The 22,142-nt window shown below is 36.3% G+C and overlaps 1 protein-coding gene across 1 annotated transcript; it reads left to right on the top strand.

Annotated features, from left to right (window-relative positions):
* Nucleotides 1-2,743: 2,743 nt before the first annotated feature.
* Nucleotides 2,744-21,473, top strand: cb10h21orf91 (chromosome B10 C21orf91 homolog). Its single transcript, XM_042732901.1, has 5 exons — nucleotides 2,744-2,910; nucleotides 4,979-5,112; nucleotides 17,734-18,240; nucleotides 19,092-19,154; nucleotides 20,175-21,473. Exons 2-5 carry the CDS (start codon nucleotides 4,986-4,988, stop codon nucleotides 20,339-20,341), a joined length of 864 nt encoding a protein of 287 aa, XP_042588835.1. The 5' UTR covers nucleotides 2,744-2,910; nucleotides 4,979-4,985; the 3' UTR covers nucleotides 20,342-21,473.
* The last annotated feature ends 669 nt before the right edge of the window (nucleotides 21,474-22,142 follow it).

Raw genomic sequence — 22,142 nt, 5'->3', positions numbered from 1 at the left:
TAAACGCAGCGACAGGTTTGAACGTGCATGCGTACTCACGCGGACATGTACAAACATCACTCAGCAGCGGATAGCAGAACCAGTGCTTGCGGAAATCTGACAAATCCACTGATTTATGAGCTACTGTCAGATATATGCGGCACACACTCGCAGTTCTACTCGGCTGATCTCATGGAAAGTTACTCATTGACTAGCTCTGCAAACAGGAAAGAGCTGAATACAGTTATTGTTCCCTTAATCTATATCTGCTACCGTTTGTGGCCCAGGTCGCACTTGTTGCATAAAACTGTCTTTTTAGATGAAGGTCATGAAATGTCATCAGATTTAAGCATTAGGAAAGATTAAAATAGTATCAAATAAGACTTCGTTGCTCTTTGAACGTCATCTGGTGGTTATGAGAATCGGTATAACGCGAGGATTTTGTTCTCCATTCAACAGAAATTATGAAATTCAATTCAAGTATGAAAAGCAAATTGTTAAAACAAGCTTCTGAAATGGGTGATGTCAGGGTGAGTAATAGACTGACGCCTTGAACATAGCCTACAGGTGTTTCCTTAAGGATGTCTTGAGTGCAAGCTCTGACTTGAACTGCATTCTTCCTTGACCTTGAATACACAAATGAATCAACCCGATGTTCTCCTCTCCCACTCCAATGCCCCACCTTGTGGAAAAAATAGAAGTAAATGTGCAACCTCATAAGATAATTTTTAAAGTTGAGTTGTGAAAATTTTGCAGTGTGTGCCATTGTAAAGACTGTAAATCTTTCCCTCACAGCCTCATATGGCGTCTATAATCCGATAATCCCCTTTTAACTTTATTGCAGTATACTTAAATGGTGCTGTGGCGTTAAAAATAATAATACAGTAGCCTACTTATATTCAATATAGTCTTTAAATTAATATGGGGTCATAAAAATAGCATGCATAATAATTACACAAGGAGAAGACATTTTTAAAAATAGGAAATTAAAACAAGACATCGCATGTTATAGCGTCACGTGCACGGATGTTACCAAATATCCAGTACTGAAAAGGAAAAAAGTGAATATCTATGTGAATATACGATCCTAGTTGTCATATTTGCTGTCACGTGTTATGTCAGATGTCAGATTACAATATACTGTATGTGAATAAAATTGAGTAATATGAGTAAATGTTGCAGTATCTTATATGTCCAGAGGTTGGTGCTCAAGTTCTATTTATGACTGCTGGAAGCAGCTACATTGTTTTGTTTGTTTGTTTTTTTAATGATGATTTTCAAACAGAACATTAAGGAGCATATGCACAAAACTTAAAATGTAACAAAAAAATAATGAGTGAATCAATGAATGAACAAACAAACAAATAAATGGAAATACAGCCTTATCAATAGCATTTACAAAAATTGCTCATATTGCTTCATGAATCTGTCACATTTGTATCAGGCTCCTAATTAAACAAGAGATTTGAAAAGTGAGTCTACCTCAATCAAAAAAAAAAAAAAAAAAAAAAAACAGTATAGGAAGTGTCTGCATGTTCATCAATGAAAAGAGTCTCTTTTAACTTTTAGATATGCTCCTATTAGCTGTATTGTTCAAATGATTTGCCAGAATGACTCCATTAAAAACAGTTCTGCACATGGACAGAGACTCTGAATACAGCAGGAGATTCTGGCATGAGCACTCACTCACTCACAGACTGTCTGTCTGTGAGGATCACAGAGACGCAGAGTGCCAAATGAGGGCCAATGGAAACTGGCACATGATGAAAGCACAAGCCATTTCTTTTTATATCAGAGCAGAATAGAGTGACAATAATGGGATCCTCAGCAGAATAGCTGTCTTGATTAGACATTCAAAAAAGCACGTGTAGCGCTGTTTCTAGTGCCATTTCAGTTATGTAAGTATTTAACTTCACAGACTTCGATGGAAGAACAGAGAGACGGAGAAACGAAAGCAATAGAAGCGAGTCGCTTTGACGTGATGCTGAGAGAGAGAGAAATTCCATTCTGGAATTCCCCGCGTGCGCAAATGCTCGAGGCAAGATTGGGTTCTTCATAAATGAGTAACGTACATAATGTCGTAAAATAAAATGAATAAGAATAGCGGCCTTGTAAATTTTGGAATGTGTAAAAATAAAATAAAAATAATTTTAAAATCATAATTTTATATTGCTTTATACAACAGTTCTAAAAGAATTAATAAATAGTGAGAAAGTGTTTCAGACAAAAAGTGACTAACCCGTATATTTTAGTCCACCAGCGAAAATACTTTAAAAAGAAGCTAAACATCAAACTTGGCAAGAAACGGAACACAGCTGATCTAAAACAACGTAAATGTGGAGCGTAGCCACTGAGGTTCATCTCTCGCATAGTCTGTTCTAATATTTATATAATGAATGACAGCACTCTTTGAATTCTATTCTTTGTATAATCGTTATATAATTTAAATGATGTGCGCTTTTTCCTTCCTTTTTTCAGTAACTCACTGTCAAGTGAAGGCTGTACCTAAGTCTATGTTGAGTAAAATCGAGTAGGTAATTAACAAATATATAAAGTCAATATATACATAATTTATAACTCCTTAAAATTATAAATCATGATGAAATGTTACCATCACCCACCCTCTCGAAATAAATGAAGGCATTGACTAGCCTATCCACTCTGCTTGGCATGCCAAGCGCAAACAAAATCACAGAACCAATCAGAGGCGCGAATCCATAGCACGTGATCGAACATGGCGGGATTACTAGAGTGGCATGAGTGTCTTCTGTTAGCCTGTTCTTTGTCGTTGCTGTACTTGTAGCTGCTTGCAGTCCGCTTCAATAACAGCAGCCGCCGCTCTACCAGCGTGGCTTACCTCTAAGGTCAGCCAATTTCCCCGTGTTTCTCGCTGGATTGTGTCGAAATTCCTTCTGACAACGTAAAGAAAAGGTAATAAACGTCGATAACGTCTGTAGGTGTCGTCTGTTTTTTCGAGAAGGTGACGTTTTCAGGAGATTTTTTTTATTGTGAGAAAAAGGTACACAGCTAGATAACGGGTCTAAGCTACGCCGCTCTTTCTGCTGTTATATTTCGTTATATTTCAACACGAAATGTCTTGAAAATTGTTATTTTGTCATCTAATATTGTGTTAATAAGGCTTTCGGTCAACAGGTATATCAAAATGTGTGTGTGTGTGTTTTTAAGTAGTGAAAATCCTCAAGCTTTGTTGTTGTTAGGTTAACTTCTGTCCACTGTAATCTGATTATGATGCTCTTTCTTACCAAATAAAGTTAACTTTTATACTTTAAACTGGTATGAAAGCTTCCTAAAATATGTTGGTAGCTTTTTGTTGATTGTTAAAATGTTAAATCTACACATCAAGCTTTGGTTGAACTAACTAATATGTTGGTTTTTAGTTTAAGTGATGCTTAACGTTTACTTGCAGCAATTAACAAATGATATGAATACAAATATTCACAAAATGTTCTGTAATTTTAGGACAACTTGAACCAATTACATTAAGTAAGTAATCAGACTGACTGTGTCTCATCACAACATTTGTGGTCGTCATTTGCACGTGCAGCACTTTGAGCAGTTTTGAGACAGAACCACACCGTCTTGTTCTTTGGTTGTTATTCAGTTTAACGACTTTCATAATCAGATGGAGTTCAACATGAGCCTACATTTGACACAGTTTCGAACTGTTCTGTTTCATCTGTTTGTGGTATAAACAAAGAACTATAAAGAAGTATTTGGTCTCAAGGAAACAGTATTTAAAAGGGGATCATCAGTCTTTTTTTTTTAGCTTGTTTGGACCTGTTGAAAAGCAGCCGTTTTGTTTAAATTTGTTTAGGAGGCGTCCTAAAGTATGGGAAAATACCAGGGACTTTTAAAAGCTTGGGAAAAGTCATAGGAGGTGATTAAATCTTAAAAGTTGTGGAAGTGTCTGAAGTGAACTGTTTCATCAACTGTTATGTTCTGCTCTAAAATTTTAATAAAGTTGAAGACTAAAACTGAAAAAGTAATACTAAAATGTATAACCGTAATATCGAAGCCCACTTCTGCTACTGAATAAATAAATAAAAAATCAATAAATAAAACAGCTAGTTGTGCCTTTATCTCACAACTTTGATAGTTATTGCAATTCTGAGAAAAAAAACTTACAATTTAAAAATGATAAAATTGCAGTTCTGATGAAGATGCTCAAATTGTGAGAGGTAAACTTGGAATTGAGAGAAAAAATTGAATTCTGTGTTTATATCTTGCAGTTTAGATTTTTTATTTATTTTTATTTAGTTTACATCTTGTAATTCTGTTTTAATACTAAAAATGGTCATCTCAAAATTTTGACTTGTTTTCTTGCAATTGTGATTTTATATTTCACAATTCAGATTTTCAGAATTTTTTTTAAATATTAGTTTTATTTTTTCTGGATTTGTTTACAGTATGAAATAGATTTTTTGCAGTAGAAGATAGTGGTTTGGCTGTGATGGAAAGACTTTTGACTATCTCCCAGTTGTAACTGAATTTGGCCACACAACAGGCTGTGACATTCTGGAAGGGGGCTATATGTAAGACTTGAGCAAAGGTAATTTAGTTGTGTAAACACTGGACACCTAGAGTCCTTTGGCTTTATAAGAATCCAAGTGGGTCCCAAGAAAGAGACTGTTGTAAAACTGGCCATAATAAATTGCAGAAGTACAGCGGCTTCTAACACCCATTGTGTTATGTCTTGTTAATCTGATTGTGTATGTGCATGTTTTTTCTCCTTATCTTGATATTGCATTGTGTATATGAGGCAAAAACCTTCTCTGCATTCTTGCTTATGTGTTAATCTTTTCTTGGGAACTTAATTTTGAATCACACATTTATACAGAAGTGAAAATGTCATGATTGAAAAATGATTAAGGGATCTGGTTGGTAGCTATTGATTGTCCGTCACATATGTATCAATATCAAGCGACGCTTCAATGAGATTAAAATTTATGAGTAACTCTTTGTTCCGTTCGCTTTGCAGAAACACCATGGAGGAAGAGGAGCACTTTGTGAACATAGACCTGAACGATGACAACATCTGCAGCATCTGTAAACTAGAGACGGACACAGGGACGCTTTCCTTCTGCCATGTGTGCTTTGAACTGAGCATAGAGGGTAAGAATTTTTTTTTATCATTTTATCAGGTAAAAGCATTTGAATGTCCTCAGCTTGCCAGTTCTAGGTCAGATTATGCTAATTATACATGAGTAAAAATCTCTTTCTCCATCCTCTCATCCATATCCCCCTCATTCATGTATTAGCAAGCACTCTGTTCCTCTGCTTCATGTGCTGCTCAAAAAATGAACTGGAGCATTTGAAGTGCCACTTTGGCATCTAATTAACGTTCAGCTTATTAAAGGTAGAGTAGAGTTTCCTGAGGGGCCTCATTGGAGCGGCTCTTTTGTTCTCTGCAGCTGTTTTTTTTTTTTTTTTTCACTGAATCTTCCCCAAAAGAGCACTTAGTATTTCAAACGGTTTTATATCGTCATGGCAGAAAGTAGGCATCTTGGGCATAAAGAATTTTCTCTGGAATCGCATGCCTTTGACTAGAATTTTCTGTGGCATTAGTTTCGGTTACATGATTTTCAGGTTTCAGAGTTTGGAAGGAATAAACAGGAAGTTTTCAACTGTAGATGAGGATTCTAAGGTTAATTAAAATGTAAAATTCAATTTTGTTTAGAGATATATATTAGGTACTATATAGGTTTTGTACACTTAGTATGCTTATCATCTAACACTAAAAAAGCCCTGATAATTAAACAACACTGAAAATTGAGAAACACTGTAAACGTAATCTTTAACATATCTTAAACTGAATGTCTATTTTTTCATGCTTTGCATTATAATGTTGTTTATTTACAATTTATATAATTTTATTTTATTTTTTTACATTTAGAATATATGCCATATATTGGTTATATATGCCATAATCATGCTTTATGAATTGCTGTGCATTTCTACTTTTGCTGCTTTGTGGCTTTTTTTATGCAGCGTCCGTTTCAGTTATATGATTCTCAGGTTTCATGAAATGAAATGAAATGGTAAACAGGAAATTTTATGTATATGTGGATTCATTTTCTATCATTGATTGTGTTTTACGGCCTGCCAGTAAAGGCCTGTGTGTTCATTCTGTGGTAGTGTTGGGTCAATGGCTAATCTAGGTCAGGTTATCAAAGCGTGACTAGTGGATTCTATTACATACTGGGAAACTACACATGAAAACCTCTGCATGTGTAATGTCAGGTTTTGTCTGCTGGAAGCCTTGTTGAATTGTGTAACACAGTGTGGTGTACTAGCATTGTCTCCTGAGGATGTCACATGCCACTAGAAAAACAAACATTATCATTATTGTTTTTCTGTACCTCCCTTCCTCTAATAATTCTGTTTATTTATGCATTCCTCTACCTTGACCTTCAAAAGCAAAGCTGAATTTTCAGCTGCATGGTCTGGATGGTCTCGGAAATTAGGGATCATTCTGCCAGACTGTCTTTTTTTGCAAATTATTTTTTATCTGCTTATCTGTGACACGCATAATCTCAGTTTATGAAGCATCTGGATTTGAGCAGGAGAAGAAAGCATCCGTGACTCCGGTCCGCTCACAAATTAGACACACTGAATATTCATGCCTGTGATAGAAGGTTGCCGCTCTTGAATATTTAACAGAAGAGCGCATGAGAGGTCTGGCCAGGCAGCCCACAGTCGCTCAGACACCAGGCAGCTGTATGTCACGAGTGATTCACCACAGCACTCGGCCTGAACACCGGAGTGTTGCACAACAGCCCTTGTGGCCCCATGAGGGGGCATTGACAAGCCTGTGGTCGCGCAGCACTCGCTCACAGGTCCTCTTCTGCTGATTGGCTGTTAGCCACTGAGTTACAATCTCTTCCCACTAACAATACACTCCAATGTTCTCGGCGTGGGTAAACAAGAAAAAGCTGACTGTGCATGTTTAGACCTGAATGCTCTGTTGCCCACACCTGCATACCCTCAAAAAACATTGTAACTGAAAGTATTTTTTATTTTTTTTCATTAGTCAAACTAGTTCCATTTGTCACATTTAGTTTTCTTTGGACAGCCCAAATGATGATATTTGAGGTCTTTTGGTCCTAATGTTTTGTGGTTGTTGCAGAAGAGGTATTTTTTGACGTCGCCCATGCTGGGCGGTTCTGCTTTTCTGTTTCCTCAAAGCAGTTTCTCCAAGCACAGAGAGCGAGAGAAAGGACGTCAGAGGCTGTAATGTCTGTGCGTGCATGTTGAGAACACACAGGAAGTCATTTGCAGAGTTAAGTATGTCCTCCAACACTCAAAGAGGCAAAGAAAAAAATATAAAAAGAAATGCACACTCAAAAGGAAAGAATGGGGCAGACTGCAGTACACAATGTGCACCCTGGGTTTTACATCATGGATGCTTATACAAGGGTCTGGTGTTCTTTGAAAATTGTTGCCTGTATCGCTGCAATTTTTTTTCTTATGTAAGAAATAACTGCTGCAGCCAGTTACTTATTTTAACAACACTTTGATGCATGCTGTCTAGAGCTGATGGAATAGCTTGAGAAATGTTTCATGGGGGTTTGACTTCTGAATGTCAGTTGCTTGCTTTGAATTATAATGACAGTTTATGTGGTTTACTCTGCATGATATAGAGTGTTCCTTGTGTTTGATTTAGTTTTAGAGTTAGGCCTATATTATGTTCTATTGCACAACTGGTGAAAGTTCTGGTGGGAAGGTTAGACAATACATTGTTTATTATGTTTTTATGGTCTGATACATGCATTCACTACTTTTCAAAAGCTTGGGGTCTGTGAGAAATATTTTTGAAAGAACTCTCTTAAAAGGGTCATATGACGTTGCTAAAAAGAACATTATTTTGTGTATTTGGTGTAATGAAATGTGTTCATGTGGTTTAAGATAGGTGTGCTCTGATTGGCCAGCTATCCAGTACGTTGTGATTGCCCGAATAACTCAAGCGTGTGACGGAAATGTTATGCCCCTCACCATACTGTGATGCCATCTCCTGGCACGATGAGACAAAACCAATAAAAAACCATTACAAACGAAGCATTTGTTGCATCCAGTGGGGACATAATTACTGATTATAATGACTTATACTGTCTTTTTACACGTTACACGCAGCGTAAACATAAAACCATGTCTGCATTTGTGATTGCAGAAACGACAAACAACAAACACTACTCTACACTGCTCAAAACTCGCGTTTGAATCATCAGTTGCAAATTCTTTAAATATAAAAAACGTACATACAGTCAGTGAGTCAGGACAGCCGGCAGATCAGGAAACAGTCCTCCATAAAATGCGTTGCACACATCTGAATATTTGAGTGAGTGAGTGAGTGAGAAGACTTTGGGTCGAACTATTCTGGAACAGTGTTGTAAAAACAACTTAACCACTGATTTCTAGTTGTGTCCTCTTTTGAACGAGTCTTAACTTTTATAAAGAATATCTCTTTGGATTTGACACTTTAGTCTTTGCAACTTCACAGATCTTCTTTATGCACCAAGAGCTTGTAACACTCTATGCAATATGGTATTGCATACTGGGCAAGTCAAACAAACCCAAGATCCCAAGTCTCTGATATTCTTGTCCCTCGATATATCTCTGGTCCCACCGTTAATTAGAGTCTATGGGATTTGTTTTCCTCGCCAGGTCTGGTGTCAGATTGTGTAGCCAAGTAACAATTCCTCTCTCCTCAACAAGCTGTACGATTTAGGTATCATGTTCATTTTTGTGTTGTCAAGGCCATTCCTCTGAACGGTTTTGTTTTTATTGCACTGTTGTGTTAGACGCTGCCCACTAGGGTTGTGATGGTGAGGAAATTTTCCCACCGGTTAATCGATGTGTGACAACACTGGTAATACCGGTATCACCATGGGGCGGGGGCATTCCCTCTTTTCCTTCCTTTCCTTGGCTTTTAAATAGCTTGTAAAAGTGGCGTGCGCATTTTAGTTTCACTTTAAAATAGCGGCAATTTGGTGTCAGTTGCTTGAATGCAGCAACAAAATACAGCGTCAAACTCACTTTAGCCTATATTTAAAACAAAGAACTTTTATTAACAAAACAAATAAAAATACACCATGCTATAGGGCAGGCTATGCCTAATATAAAATAACAAATAACTTAAAGTTTAAATAGGTATACAAAACTGGAAATAGGCTAAGTAAACGTATAATAAATAAGATATGTAGAACGTTTATTAGTAAAACGAGTAAGAAAGCTTGGAGGCACGGCATACACTTTGATGTCAAATAAAATAAATAAATGACCCAAAGTTTAAATAAAGGAAAAATCAGCAAACAATGTGGAACCAATTAAATAAGAAACAAGGTTTTTTTTTGTTTTGTTTTTTTTAAACTTCCAAAATCACCTTAGATAAACGGCAAAATTCAACAGGCTTTTCAAAATCCAAAATATTGCCAAACAGGTGCTTTTCCATTTCATTGCGAAACTGAATCATCCGCTATCGTCTTGTCTGTCTCACCTCACTCTTCTTGTCAGTCAGCTCGGCTCACTCTCCTCACTGGATAAATTAACTCTGATCTGCGATGCGACTGTCGTTTTGGCAAAACATTAAATGATAAAATGTTTTTTATTACTATAAAAAATCAGAACGACGCTGGGGGTCGGTGCCACGGTGGGCAAGTGACGTAACCGGTGTTGCGTCTTAACACCGTCAGCACCATCTATCGCGGCAAGCCTACTGCCCACTCTTTTTTTCCACTGGCCCTGAAAGACCTTGATGGCTGGCTGGTTCCTTGCTTTGCCGAGCACACTTACGCAGGACTAACAGTTTGCCTGCAGCAGACACAGGCCGTCTCTTATCCTCTTATGTAAGAGCAGTGGAATGTGAGCTTGCGTACGTCAGCCGAGTGAATGGTTGGATAACGGAGTATTCCAGACACTTGGAGCACTGCACGAATACAGTGCTGAACCTCAATGTGCTGAACCACTATGTACTTGTGTGCTCGAGTTCCTATTTTTTCAGTGCTCACATTTGTTTTTGACTGATAGATGTAATACAGTGCACTAGTGTGACCTTTTGACCCTGATGGTGCAAAGCTCTTTGATAATCAGTGAATGCAGTCTGCATGGTAGATGAGAGCAGATTTGCTGACTGTGCTTCCCTTGCCCAGCGAGCTTTCGATTTCAGTAATGCTTCTCCATGCTCCAGCAAAGGCTTTCAGCAATATTTCTGTCCTTTGAAATGGAAGCATTAGGGAAAACACATCCCCACAGGTAATGTAGGGTTTTAGTATTATGCTGTATTACCTTCGTAAATTGCCTCACAGTAGGTTTATTCCAGGATATGCACATGGGAGATGTTTTGCACTGCTCTTGTTTGCATGCTGGTTGGTCTACTTTCTTAAAATAATTTATCAGTGTAAAGTTCACTTTTGAACTCAACCTTTGTTTTCTTTCTTTTTAATGCAAGCGAATGCTGTACATTGTAATGCCTTTAGCTGTGTCTAAGTTGCAAGTTTAAAGCCCAATGAAATGCATTTTATTTTTCCAAAATCCAGTGGTTTTTTGGCATCATGTTTTAATGGTTTAATAATTTTTTGTGGTTTAATAATTTTTAATGGAAATAATTTTTTTTCCAAAAGCATGTCTTATTTGAGTTCATGTAACAATTTTTTTTTTAATTTTTACAATAATAGGTGCCTATGCAATGTCGTCATTTTCTGAAAATCTTTTATCTTTTTTTAAATTTTTCTGAATTCTGTGTTTTATGATTTATTATAAATTAATTATCTAAAATGGTGACAATCAAAATAATCTTTTAAAGTGAAATGAAAACAGTGTTCCTTTTATGTTTTAGCAAACACAGTGCTTTTAGTGTTAATTTTAAACCTGGAAAACAATTGTGTGATTCCCTCAAGTTTTAACACTTTTGTTATTGTATTACTACTACTTTGAAAAGTTTTACTGTGTTCTATGCTATATTCTGTCATAATTTCTTCAAGTTTTTCAAAACTTTGACAGGTTGTTGTGAAGACCTGTGAGTTTCGGTGTGTATGTGGTATGAAAAAAGTTTTTATCGTGAAATAGTGAAATGCTTGTGAAGTGACTCTCGGAGCAGCTCTGGAGGTAAACTTTGTCTTCATATAGTGAGACAGCAGTTCCTGAAAACACCATGAGCGTGACGCATGCATGGCTATTGCAGTAGATAAATCTGTGGCACTCGTTCACACAGGGACACAGAGACAATGCAAATTTCATATTTAAATAGCAGTCTTTCTGATTTATTCATCCAAAATGTGCCAAACTATAAATTCCATATTCTTGACTGGATTCATTCTGCGTTTTTTGTATTGTAGAATCATGAGGCCCTACTTTTATGGTTCTGCTTGAGCCTGCAAGAGCATTTTAATCCAAATCCAAGAGATAGGTTTTACTCCAGTCTGATCAGTAGTGGTTGATTGCTTCTGTAGGAGTGGGTTGATATATGGACAGCTATATTTATTTTGCTGTGGGTGCACGTGAAGCCACAGTGTCAATCAGTGCAGCTGTTGTTGACTGCGCTCCAGTTTTAACCATGAGGTGCTGTTTTGGGCACAGCGGTCCTACTATTACCCCACGTCCCCATTCCCTGCATACACAAACTCACACGCACTGAAATGTGTCAAGGATCCAGTGTCCTTCATGTAAGGAATCAAAAAGCAGAAGCAGCCCACATGGCTGTGAAGCATGAGACGGGAAGAACAGACTGAATCAGTGGCTGAATCATTTAATTTGAAGAATTGAAACGTTTCTCAATAAATGACCATAAAATTGAGACCACATTATTATCTTTGGAAACACTGAACAAAGTGTACGTTGACTTGTACATGTTGTACATCTCAATAAGATGCTCTCGATTAGTTTAAAGGCTGTTTATGATGTAATTGAATTTTCTGTATCTAAAGTGGGAAATAACAGAGAGGAATGATGATTTAATGGAACAATGAAAAGGCAAATGACATAGATTGCACTTGATAAGATTACCGTTTCCATGACAGCGACCGCCACTTTCACCCTTGGCAAATCTGCTAATCTCTGTGGTGCTGTTTTCGCCACGGTAGTAGTAACACGGATTACAATGCTTCTTTTCTTGACACTTATCTCAGTCTCCGTTCTTGTCATTCGTACCAAGAGCCACTTGTTGAGGCCAGAGTGTTACACAAGTGCCATTATTTCATCACTACAGGGTTTGATTCAGAACAGCTCTTCCTCTGTCTGCTTTCAGACATCAGCTAGATATGGAAATCAGTTATTTGCAAGGTCACAGATTTTGTTTTGACTGCTTTTTTTTTTTTTGAGGTGCTGTCTGAGGCGAATATCACAATTTTGTTTTCCCCAGCAAAAGTGTTTATGAATTTAAAGTCGTCATAGAGTAAAATTTTTATAGCATTTATATTTTCCCTCAAATTATCTAACCTAACATTTTTGTAATTTTTTTTTAAATAATTACATTTTATTTAATTTAATATGAAATTTCTTGTTGGCATCATGATTCCACCCCCTGCAATCCGCCGCATCCCAATATCGTGTTCGGAAAGAAAGTTCCGTGTACTGCGGAACCCCTAAAAGGAAAAAATGCGAGATGGGAGAAAAATATGCATTTCAATACTTTCTCTCACAGTTTTATCATTGGGTTATTATACTGTATATAAAATTGCGGGCATCATCAATGAGACACTATTATGTCTGCCACTGAAACTGCTTTCGAATGCATGATCGTTTTTTAGTTTCACTTTCACTTTCGAGATTCGCGATCGCACGTATTCTGTTTATATTATGGAGCGGCAGTACTTACCACACATTTTACAAGATAAGATGTTTGTCAGTGGTGCTCAGGATCTGCAAATCCTTCGCCATCATCCTCAAAAGTCATCTCTTCTTACTTCTTATGTGGTAAATTTTATGTAATGTAACAGGCAACCGTTAGCAATCGTTGTTTTCTGTGCTTTTCTGAATACGGATTCAAAATCTGGCACACCCACCGCCCCACCCCCGATGTCATCGTCCATCGCGATGTTTCACTGTAGATGTTATCCGATGCCAATTTTGTTGACATCGCCCAACCCTAGAAGGTTGCATTTAAATCTTTCCATGTGTCAGTCGCATACAATTTTTTTTTTTTTTTTTTTTTTTTTTTTTTTTTTTTCCTCCCAGATATTGCATTTTCTCAGCTCCCTATGTTATCCCACAATGGTGATTTGATTTTTTGGGTTGTATTGGCTTATGGTAATCCTGGGAGACATTGCGTTCAAAAAAAAAAGTGTAGTTAAAATGCTTCCGAACTCCTTGTGCACATATTCACTGTCAGAGACAGTTTTGTGTGTGTTTGTGTGTGTGTGTGTGTGTGTGTGTGTGTGTGTGTGCTGTTCTAACCTTCAGTACCTCTATTTATAATCGCACTCTACAGTGCGCTTTCCTGTTATTCAGACTTTGCTGTGAAGTGCAGGAAATTGGTTTATCGTAAGAGGGTGAATGAATTTGGCTTTTGCCTTCTCTCAGCTGTGAGCTGCTTTGGTTAAGAAAAGCAAGCACAGTGAGTCAAGCCTAAGCAGATACCCCAAGACTTGAGTTTAGTGGTAAATTTGCGTGCAGACGTTACTGGAAGCCAACTGTGTAATATGTGGTGAGGGCTTCTCAGTTCACAATAACCTTGAAGCAGTGTGAAGGAAAATGAAGCTGCCAGTGCTGACTTAATGCTGCTTCATATGGTGTGTTTTCAAAGGGAAATTTCATTTAATCACCCTCATGTCGTTCCTAACTTGAATGACTTTCTTTGGAACACAATACAGTTAAACACAATAAAAATCAGTAGGCTCCAAAACTACACTTAGCCTCATTGACTTCCATTGTATGGACACTGAGACATTTTTGAAAATGTTTTTATTTTTTTATTTTTAATTTTTTTTTTTTAAATTGACTTCCTAGACTGAATCAAGTCAGTGAGGTGAACTCTGGAACCATATCTGTGTGATTTGTGAACAGATCATTCAGACTGGCTTTGTACTGGATGAAGTGATTAATTAAATCGGCTAATTTGGCTTTGAAATGGTTTAAATAATTCACTGAATAGATCAGACTCCTCAGAATCATTTGTTCATGAATAGGACATTACTGCTGCACTACTGTTCAAAAGTCTGGGGTCAATTTTTCTTTCTTTCTTTGTTTTTTTTTTTATTTTTATTTTTATTTTTATTTTTTACTTTTTATTCATCAAAGAATCCTGAAAAAAGTATCACAGGTTCCAAAAAATATTAAGCAGCACAACTGATTCCAGTTCCATGCCGTCAGTGCCACATTTCAGCCGGAATCAGCCCGAGTAAACTTTCTATTTGAGTATGTATTTAAGTTACAACTTAATGTGCATTTAATGCCTTTTTTCATAATTGTTTTGCGATCACATCTTTTGTTATGTTCATGTATTAAACTGATACGATGCGCATTAAAGTTTTAGTGGAAAAAAAAAATAGTTTTAAACAGTCCTCATCTCTGCCGCACAGCAGCACTGTCACATACCTGATGAATGCAGCTCAGTTGTGCAGTGCGAGAGAGAGAGAAAAGACGGCGACGTGATAAGTAAAAGTGCAGAAAAACAGCATCTATTTCTTGCATAACTTGAACAAACTAGAACAGGTAAAGCTGTCAGCTGTGTGGATATTGGCAATATTGTTAACAGTTCTCATTTATAATCATTAATAATATGGCTTCTTCTTAAGATCTTGGTCTATGCTGTGTTAATTCTGTTAATGCGTGAACTTCATTATTTGAAGCGCACTTGCCGTCCAGTAATCGCAAAAAACTTTGTGCTTTGTCACTTTTTAATAAAAAGTACCAGCTTTAAAATAATTCCAAATTCATAACGAAATTCAAACAATAAATACAGTTTTGGCGCTCTTTAATGTGGCAAGCGCAGTTGCTTTAGCATCTCAGTTCAAGGGCAAGTGAACCCATTTAATCTTTCTCTTTACCGCTATAGTACAAAAGATAGGCTATTTTATGAGAGAGCCTACAGGACAACTTACTGAAATGCCTCATGTAAAAGCTCATACAGTGTTTCAAACTGCAGAAAGCATGTAAAGCTTGTAAATATTGCAACGTAATATACATTTACCTCAAAATAACCATTCCGTGTCAATAAGCTCATCAGTCAGCTAGAAAAATAACTTTAAAGAGGAGCATTTTGTTATATTTATGAATTATTGCATTTTAATATTTTTACCTGTTGTCTACATGATTCAGCTCCTCCTGTAAAATTGTATTTTACTAATTAAGAAAAACAGACTGAAAGTGGGAAAAATATACACTTAAAAATAAAGGTGCTTAAGGTTCTTCACAGAACCATTTTTGGTTCCACAAAAGAACCATTCAGTCAAAGATTCTTTAAAGAAACATCTCTTAACTTTTTATAATCTGAAGAACTTTCTTTCGCCACAAAGAACCTTTTGTGAAACGTAAAGGTTCTTCAGATGTTAAAGGTTCTTTATGAAACCATTTAGACAAAAAAGGTTCTTCAATGGCATCGTGAAGCACCTTTATTTTTAAGAGTGTATGACAACATTTAGAGGATGCATTGAGGAGGAGCCCAAGCTACACTCAGTGGCCAAGTGATGCTTATGGTCCATGATATCAGTACAGATTCTGTGTAATAAACAATTCTTTGTAATTCTTTAATTCTTTAATCCATCTTGTAACATCTACAAGATGGATTAAAATGCTGATAGAGTCAAGAAAAGTTGAGACATAAACATATGACAGAATAATTGAAATGTTAAAATGTAAATAAATAATAATAATAATAGTAAAATAAATAAAACGCGTTTATTCTGTGGCACCTAAAAAAATTATTTGGCACCTACGTTTTTTTTTTTAAAGGAGCCAATGGCTCCTTACCCTATTTTTTTTTGTTTGGAGCCCTGGTATATATTTTTTTAATATTTACATGTATATTTATATTCATATAATTTATATTATATATAAATATATAAATGTAACATATTTTTCTTAAATGTATACATGCATGGGTGTGTATTTATATATACATAATAAATATACACAGTGCACACACACCATGTAAACAAAAACTTTTTTTTTGGATGCAATTAATCGTGATTAATCGTTTGACAGCACTATTAATAATAAATCAGCATATTAGAATGATTTCTGCAGAATCATGTGACTCTGGAGTAAAGGCTGATGAAAATTCAGCATTGCATCACAAAAATAAGTTATATTTTTAATATATATTAAAATGGTAAACTGTTATTTTAAATTGCAATAATATTTCACAATTTCACGTTTTTTTTTTTTCCTGTATTTTTGATCAAATAAATGCAGCCTTGATGAGCATAAGAAAGGTGTTTTTTTTGTTTTTTGTTTTTTGTTTTTTTTATCCTTTGGATTCCAAACTTTTGAATGGCAGTTTATGTACAAACAAGTAAACAAATTACAAGCAATAGTACAAGTAAATACTAAAATAAAGATGCAAATGAAATTAGTAGGACTTGATGCTGAACCCTGATTTGTGTCCCACTGAAGGAAGAAAGAAACGACATGAGAGATAGTAAATAATGGCAGTTTTTCCTTTTCTCTCTCTCTCTCACTCTCACTCTCGCTTTCACTCTCTCTCGCGCGCTTTTGCTCTCTTTCTCTCTCTCTCTTTCTCTCTGCGTCCCGCAACAGTCTCTGATGCTGGCTGCTGTGTGGCATGATTAGAACTTAAAACATGTTTGAACAAAACTGAGCTCCGATATAAATGGCACATCCTAATGCAAAGCAACACACAAAGGCACCCAGCAGCACTCGTTCTGTGCCTGTGTGTTTTATTTGTTCTTGGCCTAGTTTGAGTTACAGGCAAAGATGTTTTTAATCTGCTCAACAAGGACCCAAAACAGGAAGTGATGTTTTCATGTGCCGATTCGCTCAGAGATGGAGTGATTTTATAGTTGCAGCTGTTCAAAGCTTGTCAGAGTTCAGTTTTTCAGTCTTGTTAGGGGTTGTATACATTTTATACATTTATACACTTATTGCATGTAAAATGTATTTTGTCAAAGCAAATTTATCCAAATGTAAAAACATTGGTAACAGTGTATACACTACCATTCAGAAGTTTGGGGTCAGTAAGATAATGTTACAAAATATCATTTCAAATAAATACTTTTGTTTTAAACTTTCTACTCATTAAAAAATCCTGACAAAAAAAAAAAAAACGGTTTCCACCAAAATATTAAGCAGCACAACTGTGACACTGATAATAATAACAACACTAAATCAGCACATTAGAACGATTTCTAAAGGTTCATAAAACACTGGAGTAATGATTGTGGAACATTTAAAGAATCGTGAGAAAGAAATGAAAGCCAGTATATGGGCTTTCCTTATTTTTTTATGTTCTGGAAGCTGTTAAGAGATTTCACTTAATTCCTAAATACATTTAAGTTTAGGATATTTTGTGTAATCTTTTAGATGATATGTTTATTTAGGTCACTCAGTCAAATCTGCATAGTTTTGTGGTTGTACTGAGCCATTATTTATGTCTTTGTCTCACACATGCCTGCAAACACATAATCTCAGTTTTAACCATACAAACCATTTCATGGTCTTGGTAATCATATGCAGTGCCACTTGCATCTTGACCTTTGACCTTTTATTGCATTTGATAGCATTTTTACTATGTTTGGCTCATAACAGTGAATTACAAATATCCTCCTTTGTGTTTTATACCAGGTGTATCCAGCGCCACCTTGCTGCACTCCAAATCTTTACGTGGTCATAGAGACTGCTTTGAAAAGTACCATCTCATCGCCAACCAGAAGCTCTCCCGCGCCAAGGCCTCCCACAGTGCGTATGAGGGCGTGAAGCGGGCTCTGAGCCAGCGAATCAACCGCATGATACAGTACGCCCAGAACAGAGACTCTGTAACTGCTGAGACACCCGGGCGCTGGGGGGCCAAACAGATTCTGTGTCACACTCAGCAGGGCGGCAGGAAACTCCTGCCCCAGTCCGATGCCCAGGTTCCCCGTTACGCCCCACGATGGGCAGAAGAGGCAACGATGGTGGAGTCGGAGTATGGGAAAACCATGCTGGACTGTCACTCTGCCGAGGAGCTCGGTCTCGGCCTGCTGCAGGGATCACGCCAGGGACTGTGGGCTGGAGAGAGACACCACCCACGAGAACAGCAGAACCGAGAGCAGAGAGACACAGCCAGACAGAGGAGACACAGTCGAGAAGAGCGTGAGTATTCATGATATACAGAAGCACTCAAAAGTGTGGGGTCAGTGTGTTGGGTTTTTTTTTTTTAAAGAAATGTAATGTTTTAATCATTTAAGTGATTAAAAGTGACCTTAACAACATTAATGTTACAAAAGATTTATATTTAATCTTTCATCAAAGAATCTTGAAAATCTGAAAATTCAGCTTTACCATCATTACATCATTACATTTTAACAGTTAAATTATTACACCTTAAATTGTTATAATATTTCACAATATTACTGTTTTAACTATATTTTTTATCAAATAAATGCAGCCTTAGTTGAGCGTAAGTGGTTTTATTCAAAAACCATATAAATCTTATTTGGTAATAAATCTTACTAACCCCAGACCTTGAATGGTATTATTTGCTTTAATTTTGTTGGTATTATAAATGAAGCAACATTTTGAATGTTTTTGGGCTCAGTTGAATTCCCCCAGTAGCATCTTAGACAAAGTGAAGGATGGAAATCGATATCCTCACCATTAGGGTTTTATCTGGCGCTTTGTATCTCTGCATCTTCCCGTCAGTATAGTCCACAAAGCACCAATAAGAGGTTGAGGTCAATCTAGACTTTGATTTCTCTCACCGTTCTCCAGTGTCTGTCTCCTTATCTCACCCAGTGAAATGGCTTCTGTTAGAAACCGATATGTCATCAGGGTCACACCATGTGCCGTTCTGAGAAGAATGCATCTCAAGGACTGTTATGAAGGCATCTGCTTTCAGCTGTGAAAGGAGATGTGTTTGTCAGTTTTCACTTTATTGAAAAGGATAGTGAGAGAATGATTTCATAGCCACTTTATGACAGTGTTTGTTTGTCTTTCTCTTTCAGTGGTGAGGATGAGTGTGGAGGAGCTTCGCCAGCTGAACGAGCAGCTACTGCTACAGATAAAAAGTGAGTCTCATCTTTAAACTTAAAAGGATTTTTCACCCAAAAATAAGAAAAATATGACTGTTTTCTGTTTTAGGTGAACTACTCCTTTGAACCCAAACACATTCTGGGGCGAAGAGTCACTCCATATTAATAATGAATGAAACTGATGTGTTTTTTTTTTTTTTTGTGGTGTACCATATTTCCTCTGCCAAATTTGGAATATCATAACAAAAAATTATGTGGTAAATAAATTATTAATCTCATTAAAACTACAGAAAAGCTTTCTGCTGGCCCAGTTTGTACTTACCCTGCCAACATTTTATCTGCCCCCCAACCCATGAATGAATGAATTTAACTAATTTTAATATTTAGTTTCATTTCACTTTTCAATATTTATTTTCATTTGTTTTATGTATACATTTTATTATTTACTTATAAACGTCCTTGTTTACAGTATTTCATAATGTTTATTTGTTTCATTTTACAATATTTTACCATTTTTATTTCCGTTTGCATTACTTATTTTATAAATTAAAGTATTTAATATAAATTAATTTAAAAATTAATTTGACATCTTAAAGTTTTTTTTTTTTTTTTTTTTTTTTTTTTTTTTTTTTTTGCTGTTGTTTGTTTTTTACATTTTCCTCACAAAGATCAATTTTCAATAATTTTTTTTTACAAGATATTCCATATATTCATTAACACTTTTTTCTGGAAAATAAAGGCCTACATAGTTTAAAAAAATGATTGGTGTGTAATTTTAATCCCATTCTTACGGATACCAACCCGTCTTGTAACTTCAGTAAAAGCTCCATCCATATCAGCCAGTTAAAAAAGACTTTTTGCAACCAAATTTCACAGAAAACCAAATGTTTACATTTATGAGGCATGAAAGTGCATGTACATTTTCAAAATGTAAGATGTAGGGCAAGCAACAGATCTACTCTTTGGCCAGCTGGCCATCCTTATGCATATTTCTCTTTCTTATAGGTTATCGTTATTCTTGTGTACTAATGCACAGACTCTGTGTTTGTCCCTCAGATGTGTTTGAGGAGCTGTCTGTAGCTGTGCAGGAGAAGGACTCTCTTTCTTCAGAGCTTCATGTACGGCACATAGCCATCGAGCAGCTCTTTAAAAACTGCGGCAAGCTGCCGTGGCTCCAGATCGGGCGAGCAGGGGTCAAAGCTGGCAACAACCCAGTGGAATGAGCGCTTTTTGGGGAAAGACCAGAAAGAAAGCTCAGCTTCAAGCAGACTCTCATGGAAGCTCAAGCGGACAGGAAACCCACAACGCTGTGCTAATGCGTTTAAAGTCGCCTCGCTCTAAAAAGTGGCGTCTGAATTTTTTAGCAAAAACTGGACTTTGAAAGCGAAAGTGTCCGAAAGTGTTTCAATGCAGAATGAGGTGTTTTTAAAACCATACAAATACTCGTTTTCATTTATTCGTGGTTCCATTGATACGTTTTAGTTTTTATTCTTCATATCACTGTTTACTCTCTACTCTTGATCATGTTGGGTGAGTCTGACAGTGTTCCTCCTGAACGTTCAGGCTTGCTGATTGGTTGTGGTGTTGCTGTGGTAACTGCTGCTTAGTTAAGTTTTTCCCTCCCTCTGCTCATTGCAGAGGAACTTGTTAATGACAATAGTTGTTCCATTACTCTAAGCAGGCATATTTCTCCTGTTGTGCTGAAGTTCAGCATAAGCGTAGTGGAAGTTTACATTTCTTTTGTTATTGCACTCTTAAAACTGTGTTCTTCTGACATTTCATAGGTGCTTTTTCCCCCCATCACAACATTTCACAGGTTCTGATTAAGAATGGACGTGAAAGTTTCAGCTGGTATAGATTGGTCTTTCACAAATGTTAAGCACAAGCCTAACTTTGATTTAGGCTTAACTCGGTGCTGGGATTAATATTGGAGAGATATACTCAACCAAAGCCTTTGTTACCTCATGGTAACAATTCAGTATTTATTTTGTTAGGACAATTATTTGCTTGTTACAAATATTTCAAATTGAATTAGCTTTTTTTTAATGTGTGGCTTCTTTTCTTGTGCTGTTATAGTATGGTTTCTTGTATTAAGAGTCCGTGCATAAATGGAGAGAATAGTCAGGGCAAAGTGAGCCTTTACCCAGCTGCCTTGATTTCAGATCAGACTGTGTTGCCATCTGGTGGACATTCAGAGAATCCTCTCCACCTGTTCCTCTTATCTGTGCATGGTTATTATGGTTCTTCGAAGTCTATTATCTCTAGAAGAATCTTTAAAATAAAAATGTTTTAAGATCTCAGCTAGGAATTCTCAATTCTGTTCTCTTTATAAGAGATACATATTCGACTGACCCCTATGGGGTTTTTAAAGAGTATTTTATTTTGTATGAGTGTATATTGTCATTCTGGTTATGCTCTGAGAGGTCAAGTCAGCAAACTAGTAATAATGGTTAAATTCTGGAAAAGAAGCAATATGTGTCTGACGTTTTGTTTGCTTTTTTGTAAAACATTTTAATCTTTTGTTTATGGTTCATTCTGTGATTTGACGTACAGGAGGATGGAGTTACTGAAATAATGAAGCACACTGCTCAAATGTGTGTTTGCTAACTAAATAATCAATATGGGTTTCATGCTAGACTCGACTCATTCTAATATCTACTCCATTTTATAAAAAGTCAACTTGATAAAACTTTAACCAGATAATTCTTATTCAATTTATTTATTATTATTCACCCTTATGTTTATTCATTGCTTGTCTTATTTTACTTTTATTTTAATTATTATTATTATTATTATTATTATTATTATTATTGTGTTGTGACATTCAAGTGGTTTATGCAATACTGTTTGTTTGTGGATCTTCCCATCAGTTTAGAAGATTTCTGGATGCTTTTGTTTGGAGTGATGTGTACATTTTCTTTTTAGGGAATGAATTAATAAAAATATTTTTCCTTAAACTCTGTGTAGTTCTTTTCTTTTACTGTTTCACCAGTAGCTGATAGGATTGTAAAAAATGTTTTGAAC

Source organism: Cyprinus carpio, chromosome B10, assembly GCF_018340385.1.
Source record: "Cyprinus carpio isolate SPL01 chromosome B10, ASM1834038v1, whole genome shotgun sequence".
In the NCBI taxonomy this organism is placed as follows: domain Eukaryota; kingdom Metazoa; phylum Chordata; class Actinopteri; order Cypriniformes; family Cyprinidae; genus Cyprinus; species Cyprinus carpio.
This window is presented reverse-complemented; position numbering and strand designations above follow the sequence as displayed.